Source organism: Haliotis cracherodii, unplaced genomic scaffold (assembly GCF_022045235.1).
Source record: "Haliotis cracherodii isolate W230 unplaced genomic scaffold, xgHalCrac1.p SCAF_4, whole genome shotgun sequence".
Lineage (NCBI taxonomy): Eukaryota > Metazoa > Mollusca > Gastropoda > Lepetellida > Haliotidae > Haliotis > Haliotis cracherodii.
Genome location: NW_027266297.1, coordinates 69,796,121 through 69,811,838, shown reverse-complemented (window position 1 = coordinate 69,811,838; position 15,718 = coordinate 69,796,121). Strand labels below are relative to the sequence as shown.

The 15,718-nt window shown below is 41.7% G+C and overlaps 1 protein-coding gene and 1 long non-coding RNA gene across 3 annotated transcripts in view; both read right to left on the bottom strand.

The window, feature by feature from the left end:
• Positions 1–1,802, bottom strand: part of LOC139479089 (uncharacterized) — a 128,972-nt gene extending 127,170 nt beyond the window's left edge. For both annotated transcript variants that reach the window (XR_011654343.1, XR_011654344.1), the window contains exon 1: positions 1,720–1,802. This is a non-coding gene — a long non-coding RNA (uncharacterized lncRNA). The remainder of the gene's footprint in view (positions 1–1,719) is intronic.
• A 12,946-nt stretch (positions 1,803–14,748) lies between these two features.
• Positions 14,749–15,718, bottom strand: part of LOC139480459 (CYFIP-related Rac1 interactor B-like) — a 35,605-nt gene continuing 34,635 nt past the window's right edge. The window contains exon 11 of the mRNA XM_071263536.1: positions 14,749–15,661. Within this exon, the coding sequence (XP_071119637.1) occupies positions 15,595–15,661 (67 nt within the window). The 3' untranslated portion in view covers positions 14,749–15,594. The remainder of the gene's footprint in view (positions 15,662–15,718) is intronic.

Below are 15,718 nucleotides of genomic sequence, written 5' to 3'. Positions count from 1 at the left end.
ATACGCTACCAAACAAAACAATTGAAGAGAAAAACAACTGTATAGAATATACACCATAAGTGGCTTAATTGACAGAAGGAATTACAAAACAACCGAGTGAGTGACTATTTTAGCTTTTAGCAACATTCCAGCAACATCACGACATGGGACACCAGAACTGGGCTTCACATATTGTATTCATGTGGGGAATTGAATCTGAGTCTTCCGTGTGATGAATCTTACGACTGTCTTAAGTCTATGTTAAGGTATGTGAGTTGTGATCACATTCGGGCTAAGATCGCTTTGTGGAATGGCACCCTGAATGACATTCTCTCTTGACGGAGACAGCGTCGTGCACAACATAGTGCACAACATACCACATGCTATTCTGAGACCTGAAACGCTCCACCTGAGTGAGTGAGTATGGTTTTAGCAATATTCCAGCAATATCACGGCGGGGGACACCAGAAATGGGCTTCACACATTGAACCCATGTCGGGAATCGAACCCGGGTCTTCAGCGTGATGAGAGAACGCTATTACTACTAGGCTACCTGTCCGCCCCCGCTCCACCTGAACATTGTATACTCATATCATTATCTCTTAAAGATGAATCATGAAGAAAGCTTGAAATAGTTCACAATTTGACGGGTTGAATTTCAGCTGAGTTTTGGTTGAAGTTCAGGCGAGTTTTGAAAAATGACATATAGAACGCTTCACATATGAGAGGGTGTGATATCCATCACCGACACAGGACATCCTGGATTGTAGCGTCCGGTTGAATATGATTAATAACCATTATATATATATATTTTAAAAATACATTAATAATCTATATCTGACTGTACATGTAACATTGAACATTGTGTAATATTGTAGATTTCACACTGTACAACTTTTTATACATTGTTTCGACCATGTGTGGTAATTGATATCACCTGGCTTATTGTCATATAGTCACAAGAAAGTAAAACCTGTTGGTGACATATGCCTTTGGGAACAGGAAAAGAAACTGACTTCAATTAATAATTTATGTCTGTGGATAAGATAAAAAGGTAATTAAATTTTAACTTGACATGTTACAACTTGAAATATCCCAGTGACTATTAGCTGCATGACACATCATTGTTTTTACATATTACATTTCTACAAAAGTATCAGAATGATTACAGAACTGCTTTCAGATGAAGATTTCGCAGATGTATATGCAAATTTATTCATGATCAATCTTGCCATTACTCCGAAGCTAATGGAGTCTTTATGTAGAAATTGTCAAATCAGTCAGTTCATCTAAACCAGCAAAGTCATCAAAATACTTCTTCTCACATGATTGTGTATATTTTCGTCATACACGTCGAATATCATAGGTGCAGGTGTTTGCGACTGGAGGTCGCGCTGACACAGGAGCCAGGCGAGATGAGGCGAAGCACGTGCTCGACAATTACCAACTTAATTAGCACCCTTGCTAATGAGCGATCGCTTCTGATTATGAAATTGAAAAGGAATCCCAAATCAGTCATCCCATAAATTGTCAGCGGTCATAAAGTGCTGTATGTTTCAATGTTTTGAACGTCGAAATTGTAAACAGTACGATTCCATTTTTTTGACACACTGCTCCAGAGCTGATAAACAGCGTCAGTTTGATCGGTAAAATACGACAATCTAGAACGTGACAAACACACCCATACTTCTCACACGCACACATGAGGTATCTGACATCGAGTCTAGTGCACATACTTACGTCTCTGTCCTTTAGCCGACCAGGTATAATCCAAGAGAGCGAGCTGTCAAGTACTGCCACCCGCCATTTCACTCCGACCACCAATGCACAATTCTGCAAAGTCAGCGACAATAAACGTTAAATAAAATTCTAAAAATTGCCTAAAACCCATTTCATATCAATTAAAATGTGATAGGATATTAAGATGCACTAAAAATATTGCAGAAATATTATTTCCACACTTTTTTTCGTCACTCGTGAAAGCACGAGGTCGGAAGAAGGGAGATAATCGCTTGACGTGATTGAAGAACATTAAAATCATTCACAACATCATAAAAGCACTTATATATTTATCTACATGTTGCCAGTTCGTTTGATCTTTTCTGTCTCTCCTGAGTTGATAGGTTTTGTATCTTCTATGGAAATATGAGAAATGTTTGCGGAGATAAAACCCTATGCCTGCATGGATCAGCATGTTCATAGTGGATAGTGGGTTTCAGTTTGGCAATAAGCTTGAGTCAAGAAGTGTATTCACACACATACAGTCTTGTTCTGCAGTCTTAACGCAGTGTAACATTGAACTAAAACTCAATAAAAAAACAGGGACATGATTCTGATCAGAATGCAAGCTACATTCTGACGATGTAATTGAAATTCACCAAAATCATTAACAGGGTGCTGGTGGAATTACTAATGAGATAATATAGACATGATTTTTTAAAAAAAATATTCCTTTTGTTAGCCCATGTTCTGATATAATCTCTGTACTTGTATCTCCGTTCAGACCATGTGTCAGGTTAACTAACTGAAGAGATCACAGATCATTTCTCCACTAACAGAGGTACCCCTGTGATGTTGTTTTTATTGAGTCCTTGAAAGAGACTAAAAGGAATAATTATCTTTACCAAAGATATTATATCTGAAGCCCAAATATACCTGTCATGTGATAATGTATTTCATAGAAGAAGTGAAAATACCAATCTGTCATGACAACCCTTGGGTGACACATCTTCCAGTCTGTCTGACAAGCTTTGATTGACACACCTTCCAGTCTGTCTGACAAGCTTTGATTGACACACCTTCCAGTCTGTCTGACAAGCTTTGGTTGACACACCTTCCAGTCTGACTGACAAGCTTTGATTGACACACGTTCCAGTCTGTCTGACAAGCTTTGGTTGACACACCTTCCAATCTGACTGACAACCCTTGGGTGACACACCTTCAACTCTGACTGACAACCCTTGGGTGACACACCTTCCAATCTGACTGACAAGCTTTGGTTGACACACCTTCCAATCTGTCATGACAACCCTTGGGTGACACACCTTCCAATCTGACTGACAACCCTTGGGTGACACACCTTCCAATCTGTCATGACAACCCTTGTGTGACACATCTTCCAATCTGACTGACAACCCTTGTGTGACACATCTTCCAATCTGACTGACAACCCTTGGGTGACACACCTTCCAATCTGTCATGACAACCCTTGTGTGACACATCTTCCAATCTGACTGACAACCCTTGTGTGACACATCTTCCAATCTGACTGACAACCCTTGGGTGACACACCTTCCAGTCTGTCATGACAACCCTTGGGTGACACACCTTCCAATCTGACTGACAACCCTTGGGTGACACACCTTCCAATCTGACTGACAACCCTTGGGTGACACACCTTCCAATCTGCCATGACATCCCATGGATGACACACCTTCCAATCTGACTGACAACCCTTGGGTGACACACCTTCCAATCTGACTGACAACCCTTGGGTGACACACCTTCCAATCTGCCATGACATCCCATGGATGACACACCTTCCAATCTGACTGACAACCCTTGGGTGACACACATTCCAATCTGACTGACAACCCTTGGGTGACACACCTTGCAATCTGCCATGACATCCCATGGATGACACACCTTCCAATCTGACTGACAACCCTTGGGTGACACATCTTCCAATCTGACTGACAACCCTTGGGTGACACATCTTCCAATCTGACTGACAACCCTTGGGTGACACACCTTGCAATCTGCCATGACATCCCATGGATGACACACCTTCCAATCTGACTGACAACCCTTGTGTGACACACCTTGCAATCTGCCATGACAACCCTTGGGTGACACATCTTCCAATCTGACTGACAACCCTTGGGTGACACACATTCCAATCTGACTGACAACCCTTGGGTGACACACCTTCCAATCTGCCATGACAACCCTTGGGTGACACACCTTCCAATCTGACTGACAACCCTTGGGTGACACACCTTCCAATCTGACTGACAACCCTTGTGTGACACACCTTGCAATCTGCCATGACAACCCTTGGGTGACACATCTTCCAATCTGACTGACAACCCTTGGGTGACACACATTCCAATCTGACTGACAACCCTTGGGTGACACACCTTGCAATCTGCCATGACATCCCATGGATGACACACCTTCCAATCTGACTGACAAACCTTGGGTGACACATCTTCCAATCTGACTGACAACCCTTGGGTGACACACCTTCCAATCTGACTGACTGACAACCCTTCTGAGGCGAGTTACAGTCTCATTCAAGACTATTGCACTTGTATAGCGATCTGCTTGTACATGTGTGTGTTCAACCCTTGGATGACACACCTTCTAACTTTAATTGGCAACCTTTGGGTGAGTTACCTGCCATTGTCTCCAGCTGCATGTCTGTTATGTGAGTTACCTCCCTTTGACTGTTACACCAAACCCCACCTCCATCATCTGCCACAGACACGTTGTCTGCAGCAACATGTTTATTACCTCCCTTTGACTGCAGCAACATGTTTATTACCTCCCTTTGACTGCAGTTACGACCCTTCATCAGCTGCATGTCTGTTATTATTCTTTGATGTTGCATGTCTGTTATGTGAGTTATCTCCCTTAGTATGTTGCATGCCAAGCTCCTTCCCAGAACGTGACACCTTCATCACACTCTCGGTAACATCGCTGCCACCAGTGTGGGTGTGTCCATCACAGGAATCTTGAAATCTGGCCTCTTACCCCAAATGTAGTAACGTTTATACTTTTGTTTATGTCTCTGGGAATGCCATCATATTTCATTTTGAAAAGGTTTCGGACTGATCATGTTTTCCTTATGAGGTGAGGTGAAAATGGGTTTAACGTCGCGTCCAAGATCATTGCACTTATATAGCGATACCATGCCGCAGTTTAACATGAATACCCCACTCAGACACAGTATACTGACTCCGAGCCGACCAGTCCTTGTTTTAGCCCCTTAATGCCGAGCGCCAGACAGGGTAACAACAAGTACCATCTTTTAACGTCTTTTGGTATAATGCGGCCGGGGATCGAACCCCTGACCTTCCGCTCTCAAAGCAGACGCTCTACCACTAAAACAAGGAGGCAGTCGTTTTCCATATGAATTTACTTTGTTGTTTGTATAATAAGATTGGTTCGAGATTGCAGACAAACGGAAAATCAACCAACGTCTCCCTTACATTCTCACTATATCAATTACATGATAGTTTTAATGAAATAGAAATTCAAGTTGACAAACAAAGAAAGGAATTTAGCAGTGTTAAGTGTATTTGGTGTCACGACAGTTGTCACTTGTTTGTAAACATTCCGTTGTGAGTTAAACTCCATGCATGGTTGTGGACACCTATCACAGTGGGGAGTTTTGACTGGTGGCAGCTATAGTATAGAGAGCTCCGCGAATGGGCTGTCGCTGTGAGGAGCTTGGTTGCATGCCTGTTACCTTTGCTGCATGTCTGTTATATGAGTTATCTCCCCTTGTCTGTTACCTACTTTTGCTGCATGTGATGTGAGTTACCTCCCTTTGACTGCTAGATGCCAAGCTCCTGCCCAGCACTTTACACATTTATGTCGTAACACACCCTACAACTACAACTGTGATATATCCAAAGACTGAGATGTCTGCACGTCGAACCAAGCAACAATTGAGAATAAAAGATAATCATGCAAATGCAAATAGTTTTTCACGTCTTGCATTTTCTCTATGAAAGTTAATCATATAATGGGATATGTTTATCTAAATTGTTATATTGCTGTTATATCGCAGTGTATTTTATTGTTGAACAATGATTGTAACTTTATTTCACTGTTTCTGTGAAAATTTGGTAGAGACGCTCATTGCATTGTAGTTTGACAACGAGAAGTTGTCAGGAATGTAGTTTTTCTTTATGTTATAACAGTTTTGAGTTGCTGTATTTAGATACTAGTGTAATGTGCAACTGTGGACTGTTTTAGAAACATATTCTATGTTGTGCCACTGTGTGGAAATTTCCAGTAGCTAGCTAGACTGAATATAAAGAGACAAAAGCGTGCCTCTGGTATCTCTCACATATATCATTACATTAAGACCAGCTTTCATGGGAAGATCATTCACCAGCCCGGGTTCCCTGCCTTGGCCAGCTCGGATGCTTGATCACTGTCGCTGCTGGGTTAATATATTTTATTATCACAGACTTTTACTATCACCGCTGTATTTGATACTGACCACGGTCATCATATTATATCCTGTCCTGACTATTGTACATGTACTACCACACTCTGTTCTGTACTGCCATTGTAAATTACTGTGCAATAATTTGTATTGATTTGTAACTTACTGAATTTTGTAATACATTTGTTGGTTGGTTGTTGGTTTCACATGAAGTTCTTTAATGTACAGATTTCTGGGTTAACATCTTGTTTTGATTTGGGAATAGACTTGTAACAACTAAATATTATAAAGTGAAATGGACGATAACAGCAAAATATTGCAGAGTTCAGTGCTAAAAAACCTAACATGTGTTTTCCTAGCAATAACTGTTAGGGAATTTTTCCAAAAAAAAAGTATATTTTGACCAGAAGTTTGCCCTTTGTACACTCGGTTAACAGCTCCATACAGCCATGAATTACCTCCCTTAGTCTACTGACAGCTGATGTCAGTTCAGGTGGCTATCCTGTCATGTTATAGTCATGTGATGTAATATGCCTAGGAGGCTGATATCGAGTCTGTTCTGGACTTCCATATCTCCCACATCTTCGTGTCCATGGGCACCAGAAAAGTGGCTCCACGCAGGCACCGATGTGAGAAAATCAAACATGGGTCTTCAGTGACCAGTTGCACTACCCCTCGTTCAAGGATTAACATCTACAAGGTGAGTTTTTGTCCCTTCCTTTTCCCTTATATCTAGCTGGTGTGATTCTTGGTTACAATCGGTCCCGAACAACCTCTGCTGGTCGTCGTGGCCACCAATTGGATCAGGTGGTCAGGCTCAACGACTTTGTTCATAGGGTATCCTCCTACCCCGATGGTGTGGATCATTGCTCACAATACCAATCAACTATTTACAGGCTGCCGTCATACAGCGGGAATATTGCTGAGTGCTGCATTAAACAAAAAACCAAACCTTTTGTATCCGTCATGACATCCCACGGTCCCAGGAAAACAGAACAAACAAGTCAGAGCTTAAATAAAGTTTATCAAAACAAAACCGCAATGTCACAGTGCTAGTCAGTTTTGCTGATGTTGACTATGATGATTGGTGGTTGGCTACGCGGCACACAGGCCTGTACAGACATGATCACTACAACAGGAGGAGGATTATTGTTATTATGCACAAACGGAAATGTATAAGAGGTTACATTTCGGGAGGCTTGAATAGAACACTGCCGACAGAATTACAGTCTTTGACAAAATCGGCAGAAAATATGATGCTCCGTTTAAAACTTTCCAAAACAAGAACCAGACTACAGAGACGAGAATCGTCTCCAAGTGTTTATTGAAAATGATGGCTTGAACATAATCAGTTGGCGTTATCAAAGTTGTACAAATTTATCTGGAAGTCAGATTTCCTGTGAGTTTCCACATGCCCGATGTTGCTTCCATCTTAAGAAGGACACACTCAGGGAAGCCCTGTTCGATGAATACATTTAAGTAGTGATATTTCATCCCTCGAACTCATCACACACACAAATTCATTCTCAAACCAAATAGAAAAGTATGAGCTGGTTACTGTGATTAAAATCAAACCACTTCAAAACTATCCTTGCATAACACTGCTTCATCAAGAAGCCAAATTACTGCTGGGAGCCATATCTTATATGGAAATGGTGAACTGTCCTTAAATACTGCTGTGGTTGGAGTATGGATACTAACTGATTATATTAATACACAAGCTCTCTTTAAGTTCACAGGATGAAATTATATATCTAAATGTCAAATTGAATCCAATCACAAATACTGTTCTACAGTGAAACAACAAGGGCTAGTCTACATGTTTAAAGTCATCTCATAATAACCAATGTTCAACAACTGCATAGCAAACTGCGATGAATACCTCACCGAAAGCACTAGAAGCACGATAACTTTGTCATAAATAGCTTCGCTAACCTCACCCAGGTACCATTTACATCTCACCATGACAAACAACGGTGTAACAAATGCTCTCCACTCAATTCGACAGTTACAAAAGGTTTTTCATATTACCCTAAATCCACACATAAGCCCACACCTCACTTGTTATTGCTGTCTACCGTTCTTATTTTTGCTAGATCCAGTCGGGCCCCAAACATGTATTATTTGTGTGATACACGTTGCTGACTGGTTGTCGGTAAGACCGAATGATTAATTAATGTCTGTGTTGGAACCTTTCATTATAAGCGTGGACTTTTCTGAGGATTGATAACATCAGCTTCCCGCCCTGCAGTAACCAGCACGTGATCAGCACGTGATGATATTAGCTGTACAACTATACATAACAACAGTACTCTTTTGGACACACCGTCCTGGAAGATTCCCTATTCTTCTTTCTTCATAAGAAATCTACTAAAGACCAACAGACATGTACAAGTAGTGTTTCTCTCGTTACTGATTAAAATATGAAACAATAGCCACCAAACTGCACTGGTACGTTGACAACAGGGAGATGATGGCCCTGTTATTTTCAATATGATTGCTTGATTGTCCGATAGATCTGTGTAAACAGGGCACACCTAAACTGGCATCAGGGCCACCTGTATCCCTCAACATTAGACTTCTTCTACATCACCATGACAATAATCCTAGCCATTGGTTGTACCAGTCCGTACCACTCTCTGTTTATACACCCCAAGTACGTGCTCCACTGGACCTTCCAAAACACAAACATCAAAGACCACGTCCAGTGAATGACACCATCCCAAAAAGGCTGTCTCCCTAGTTACATGCTGTCCAGCAACGGTCTTGTGAATCATTTAGTTCCAAACTATAAGGAGTGAGCGAGTGAGTGAGTACGGTTTTATTCCCTATTCAGCAATGTTCCAGGCTTATCACGGCCAGGCGCTCGCACATGGTGCTGGTAGGGAATCGGACCCACACCTTCAGTGTCATGAGCCAATGGTCAAATTATTCGGGTTCCATGGCAAATGTTCAGATATACTGTGAGTGAGTGAGTGATTGAAGTTTGATTACTATTAGAATTATTTGAAGACAGTCACTGCACGAAAATTAAACATTGTACAATGTTGGGAATGGAACCTGACCTGGCTGAAATGAACACTTCACCTGCTTGGCTACCCCTTACTCCACGAACTTGACCCCCCAGGACTTGACATACTTAGTGGGTTCAAGATATACACAAAGTTACCATGACAACAGGAAAGAAATGACTGAGACTCTTAAACGGCGAAGAACTTGTTTCGAAAAGTCACAGGCCATGCTACTATCATTCTTCCTTGAAGACGACAAATATTTAACATGAAATACTACACCCTTCAAACAACATAGAATATTGATTTTGGTAATGAAATATCATTTACTAAGTATATCTCTTCAAAATATATCTTTCTTGATTATGAACCTATTATTTATATAAATATGTGCATGCAGAAGTATGACATATTTCACATATTTTTAACACTAACAATCAACAAGCCTTATAAGTCAGTCCCTCTCGGTAGAAACAGTCCAACAATAAACTCGGGAAACATCAAACTCTGTACAGCATTCTGCATTAAACAGGAATAACAAAGACAACAGGAGTTAATCAAAGGATTAACGTAGGAATTTTGGAATTGCATTTCTCAGTCAGAAACAATGTGAAAATGTAAGATGTATTTTTAATCAAATGCATAACGAATTACCCTTTAAAACAAAATGAAAGTTGACTAAATCACAACTTTTCAATCAAACTTTCAATTTAATTTCAAACTGATTTTATACCCTGATATGTTGAGTGCCTTACATGGGATGTAACCGGTGATGTTCAGACAATATATCACATCTCCAGACTCCCACAGAACTGTCAGGCTTCAAGACATCATAACATGTCTGTCAGGATAGCCGACCTCTTTTCGTAAACAAAAGTATCCAAAATGAAAATAATTTCTTTGGTGACTATGCAACAATAAGCAACAAAGTGCTTATAACAGTGTGTCCATCTACAGCTGCCGAAACATATAGTAACTGTTATTTTCAAACATCCTCAAGGAATATATGATTTCAATAGCAACCAAAACTTGCAATATTGTCTATTGCTCACCCTGGACCAGACAGGACAACAGATGAAAGTTGCTTGATACTCAAGTGCAACAACAGGGACATCCAACACAGTGTCCAACCAATCCCCACTAGCCAGGAAATACACAAGGATATCATACAGTGACCAACCAATCCCCGCTAGCCAGGAAATACACAAGGATATCATACAGTGACCAACCAATCCCCACTAGCCAGGAAATACACAAGGATATCATACAGTGACCAACCAATCCCCGCTAGCCAGGAAATACACAAGGATATCATATAGTGTCCAACCAATCCCTGCTAAGCATGGAACACACAAGGATGTCATCAGTGTCCAACCAATTCCCACAAGGCATGGAATGCACAAGAATACCATACAGTGTCCAACCAATCCCCACAAGTCATGAAATACACAAGGATGTCATCAGTGTCCAATCAATACCCTCTAGCCATGGTACACACAAGGATGTCATCAGTGTCCAACCAATCCCTGCTAGGCATGGATTATACAAGGATGTCATCAGTGTCCAACCAATTCCCACAAGGCATGGAATGCACAAGAATACCATACAGTGTCCAACCAATCCCCAAAAGTCATGAAATACACAAGGATGTCATCAGTGTCCAACCAATCCCTGCTAGGCATGGATTATACAAGGATGTCATCAGTGCCCAACCAATCCCCGCAAGACATGGAATACACAAGGATATCATACAGTGTCCAACCAATCCTCGCAAGGCATGGAATACACAATGCAAACACTCACTTTCCAGCCAGCATGTGATAACAACAGTAACACTCCTGGAGAGGCTCTCCTCGCATACCTGCATCCTGTGTCCCATCAAATATTACCATTTGAATTGAAACTATTTACTTTATCAAAGTCTGCTTACCTAAAAAGCCCTTTAATGTTGGTGAATTCTTATGGAAACTGCACCATTTTGCTTATGAAGCATACATTATTTCTTTTAACAAGGTTGCATCGTTCATGTCAAATTTAAGTTATCCTGTGGTATAAGGATATGAAATCAGACCAGGCGGGCCTAAGCATTATCTTGCAACAACGAAATTATCACAACCTTTCGAAGATGAAAAGTGAGTGTTTGGAGTAAACGTCTAAACATCAACAACAAATTATGATTCATGACAACACATCCTGAGAAAAAAGTGTGATCATCAGAAATGGAAAATATACAATCTCTCAAAATATGTTTAAATATAAGCATTTCTATATTTCATGTGGAAAATAGAAAATATGCCCTGAAATGTAGTTTCTCCAATGAAGGTATAAATGGCTCTCGTTAGCGTGGTTTTAAGAATGAGACCCATTGCTTTGGATGAAGCATGCAGAGTGGAAAGTCATAATACTATAACAATTTATATTTGTGTGATTTTGAGGACCAAATTTGAAAAAATACATCAGAAACTAACTGAGAAATGAGTGACTACAGTGCGTTCATGAGTGAGTGGGTGGTCCAGATGTGGCCATCTAGGGGGTCTGTAGCCAGGAGACACGACACAACAGACCAACTAAACCTCTATGGGAATCAAACTCACATTTACAGCATGACAAGCAAACACACCAACCACTGGGCTAGCATACTGTCCTTTATTTCAACAGTCTACTATCACTGATGGTACATCAATCAAATGCAGCGGAATTCTTCAAACCCTGACTTTGTGACCACGGTATTGTCTTGCATGAGTAAGTTGTGTTTGAACTACTTTGAAATATTGTGCAGTCATAAAATATAGTGCAATCTTAGTGTAGGAAGGGTTCACAGAGGTATGCAAGTTCTGACTTCCACACCCCCCCCTGCTGACAGGAGTAGATCATTACTGAGGGAAATATGGGATTCAAACTCAGTCAGCTGATCCAGGCAGCCAAGGGACAAAACTGTGTACAGCATCACAGGGTCATCCACTGAAATCTCACTGACCCCTAGTGTCCCAATGAACCCTACTGTCTCACTGACCTCGTGTTCCACTGACCCCTAGTGTCTCACTGACCCCTAGTGTCTCACTGACCCCTAGTGTCTCACTGACCTCGTGTCCCAATGAACCCTAGCGTCTCACTGACCTCGTGTCCCAATGAACCCTAGCATCTCATTGACCCCTAGTGTCTCACTGACCTCGTGTCCCAATGAACCCTAGCGTCTCACTGACCCATAGTGTCTCACTGACCCCTAGTGTCTAACTGACCTCGTGTCCCAATGAACCCTAGCGTCTCACTGACCTCGTGTCCCAATGAACCCTAGCGTCTCACTGACCTCGTGTCCCAATGTACCCTAGCGTCTCACTGACCCATAGTGTCTCACTGACCCCTAGTGTCTCACTGACCTCGTGTCCCAATGAACCCTAGTGTCTCACTGACCCCTAGTGTCTCACTGACCTCGTGTCCCAATGAACCCTAGCGTCTCACTGACCCATAGTGTCTCACTGACCCCTAGTCTCTCACTGACCTCGTGTACCACTGACCCCTAGTGTCTCACCGACTGTCGACCAGGAACAGTGATTGAGTGTGTATGGTTTTACGCCGCTTTTAGCCAGATTCCAGCAATATCACGGCGGGGGACACCAGAAATGGGCTTCACACATAGTACCCATGTCGGGAATCGAACACGGGTCTTCGGCGTGATGAGCGAACGCTTTAACCACAAGGCTACCCGACTGCCCCCAACCAGGAACAGCATCAGCCACTTCCCAGCAACAGCCATGTGTGATCACTACCTAATGATGCGACACAGGCAGTAGTTTGTGTGCTGGGTGAAAGGTGGACATCAAGCGGAGACCAGTGGGGTGGGGAAGGGTGGAGAGAGAGACACATCATCAGTCATGGTGTGGGCATCATGAGAACAGTTTTGAATTTATCTAAAAATTAATCCCAGACTGAAAAATATGTAAAGTGAGAATGTACCAACATTGATAGTGATTGGCGTGTTTGCGATGAGACGCTGTCACACTGACAACCATATAGCGCTACAACCAACACAGTAACCAACATGAAGGAAGGGTGGGATGGGGGCTATCTGCACAAAACTCCCAGTTTGTAACAAGAAGTAATCACACGCAACATACATATATATATAAAACATAAATATACAAGTTATTACAGAATTCATAGCAAAGCCATGACTCGCCTTCATGAAGCAGCACATGGGCGTAGTCTTCTCGTGGGAAATAATATGAAGATTTTAACCTCCTAAAATACCCAATTTCCAATATTCTCTACTTAAGAAAGATTGTGTTGATAATATTTCCATCATGTTTGGTGAAGGACGCCATCTCCAAGCACTGCTTCATCAAGGGGAGGAAACGAGCGGTATCACCTCACAGTGCAATAGTGTAAATACTTTCATACCCTGATTGGCTAGAATTATGCAGTCCTAAATGTGCATAACGGAATGTATTGTTTAAACATATATTACCATAGATTAACATACTTTATGAGGATAAACTATTTAATCTCATTAATACAAATTATGCTAAAACATAATCCTAAGAATATTGTTCATGAACCATTTACAACACTGAAGATCTTCTATCTATCATTACTGGAGAGTGACATGGCCTTGGGAGCCAGTACGACAACTGACTTGGTAGCCACGTTTGGCACGACAACAGCTGACTTGGGAGCCACGTTTGGCACGACAACAGCTGACTTGGGAGCCAGACTTTGCACTGCCACAACAATGCCAGGTTTGGAAGCCAAGTTTGGCACTGCCACATCTCACTTGGAGTTGCATAGTCTAAGACTCACATTTTACATTTTAAATACATAAAATCAAGAACATTTAAAACTAGTGTCCAAGAAAAACAATTAACATTGTTACCTGATTCTACCATGTCAAGCCATGGAATACACAGCATACTGACCGGAACATGGCTGTGGCGTGGCTGTTCACATATCGTCCACAACAAACAGACGGGTGGGGGAGCTAACAGGAATGAGTGAGTGAGTTGGGTTTAACGCCGCTTTTAACAGTATTCCAGTTATATCACAGCGTGTCAGCTTAATGTGGGAGGAAAGCCCGAAGTGATGCACGTGTCAAGATGTTTACCACTTCGGTGAAACCCTTGGGTATGGTGCTGACAAACCTAGAAACATAATAGGGGTGAATCAGAATTCAAACCCACAATCATAGGTTTCTAGCACGCCCAAGGGAAATTGAATTGCCAAAGCAAATTGTGGCACCTAGAAAAACAGGGCCACCTGTGCCCCCTGCATACAGAGGAATATTCTCACATCACTCACGGACCACAACAAGTCGGCCATCTGTTTCCAGGAGACTTTAACAGGCTCAATGACTACAAAAAGACTCTGGGTTGGATGACAGTTATACCTGGCAGATCACAGTGTTGTCTGTGGTGTTTTCCATCTACTGAAATGGTCAGCATTGTTGGACTAATCAGTATGTGTCTGTATACGTTCCGTACTTCCCCTATGGGAATTATTCAGCTTATCCGATGTGAATTGGGGCTGACCAGATTGGACTCGCAGGTTTCATTCTCAAAACATCCTCTGTTATTGTTTAAACTGTAACATGACCTGCCCCAACACTGACCTGACCACGAGAACAACACAGCAACCTCACGTCCACTACAGATGGTCAAAACTATCATCACTCAACAATAGAGCCGTAAGTTGGACAATATAGCCATTTGTTGGACAATATAGCCTTGTCTTGGACAATATAACCAATGTTGGGCAATATTGCCATGTCTTGGACAACAGAGCCAATTTTGGACAACATAGCCATGTCTTGGACAACATAGCCATGTCTTGGACAACATAGCCATGTCTTGGACAACATAGCCATGTCTTGGACAACATAGCCATGTCTTGGACTACACAGCCATATCTTGGACACATACCAAGGCAACAGAGCCATGTTTACAAACGTTCACCGCAGTTGAAAAATACCTCCTTTGTTTATCCTACCATTACTTGTATTCATCATGTGTCTGACTTATATGTCCTCCTCCTCCAAAAACTTGTGTCACTATTGCTTCCAAAATATTTTTTTACCTTTTTTTGAAAGGTAGGTTTTGATATTCACTGATATTAAGAGTCTCAGGTGAATTGTTGAATATCAATATTAATAACGCTCCTACAACAAACACAATAATGTTTCCATCCAGCTGAGCTGTCGTTTGTTGCACTGTGAGATAAAGAAGGACCAGGAAGTGATGATGGTGATGAGGATGGTAAATAATACACATAGCTACCACACTACAAGCTAACTCAAAGCCGATTGGTTGAGCTGCCTCAGGTGATGCTGTAATCAAGGCAATGATTGGTCCATTATTGGCCAGCACGGTATGATCTGTACATATTAAAAACAGCTTGGTCAGGCACAGTGCTGAGGGTCACCCTGGGTCAAGGTCACTCTGCCAGTAAGGCTTTGATTGCTTTTGGTGTGGTTTCATCTTGTAAGTGTTTGGTTGTGTATCTGAAAAAAAATTAAGAAAAAATAAACACAAAATCAATTATACATATAATCTGGTAG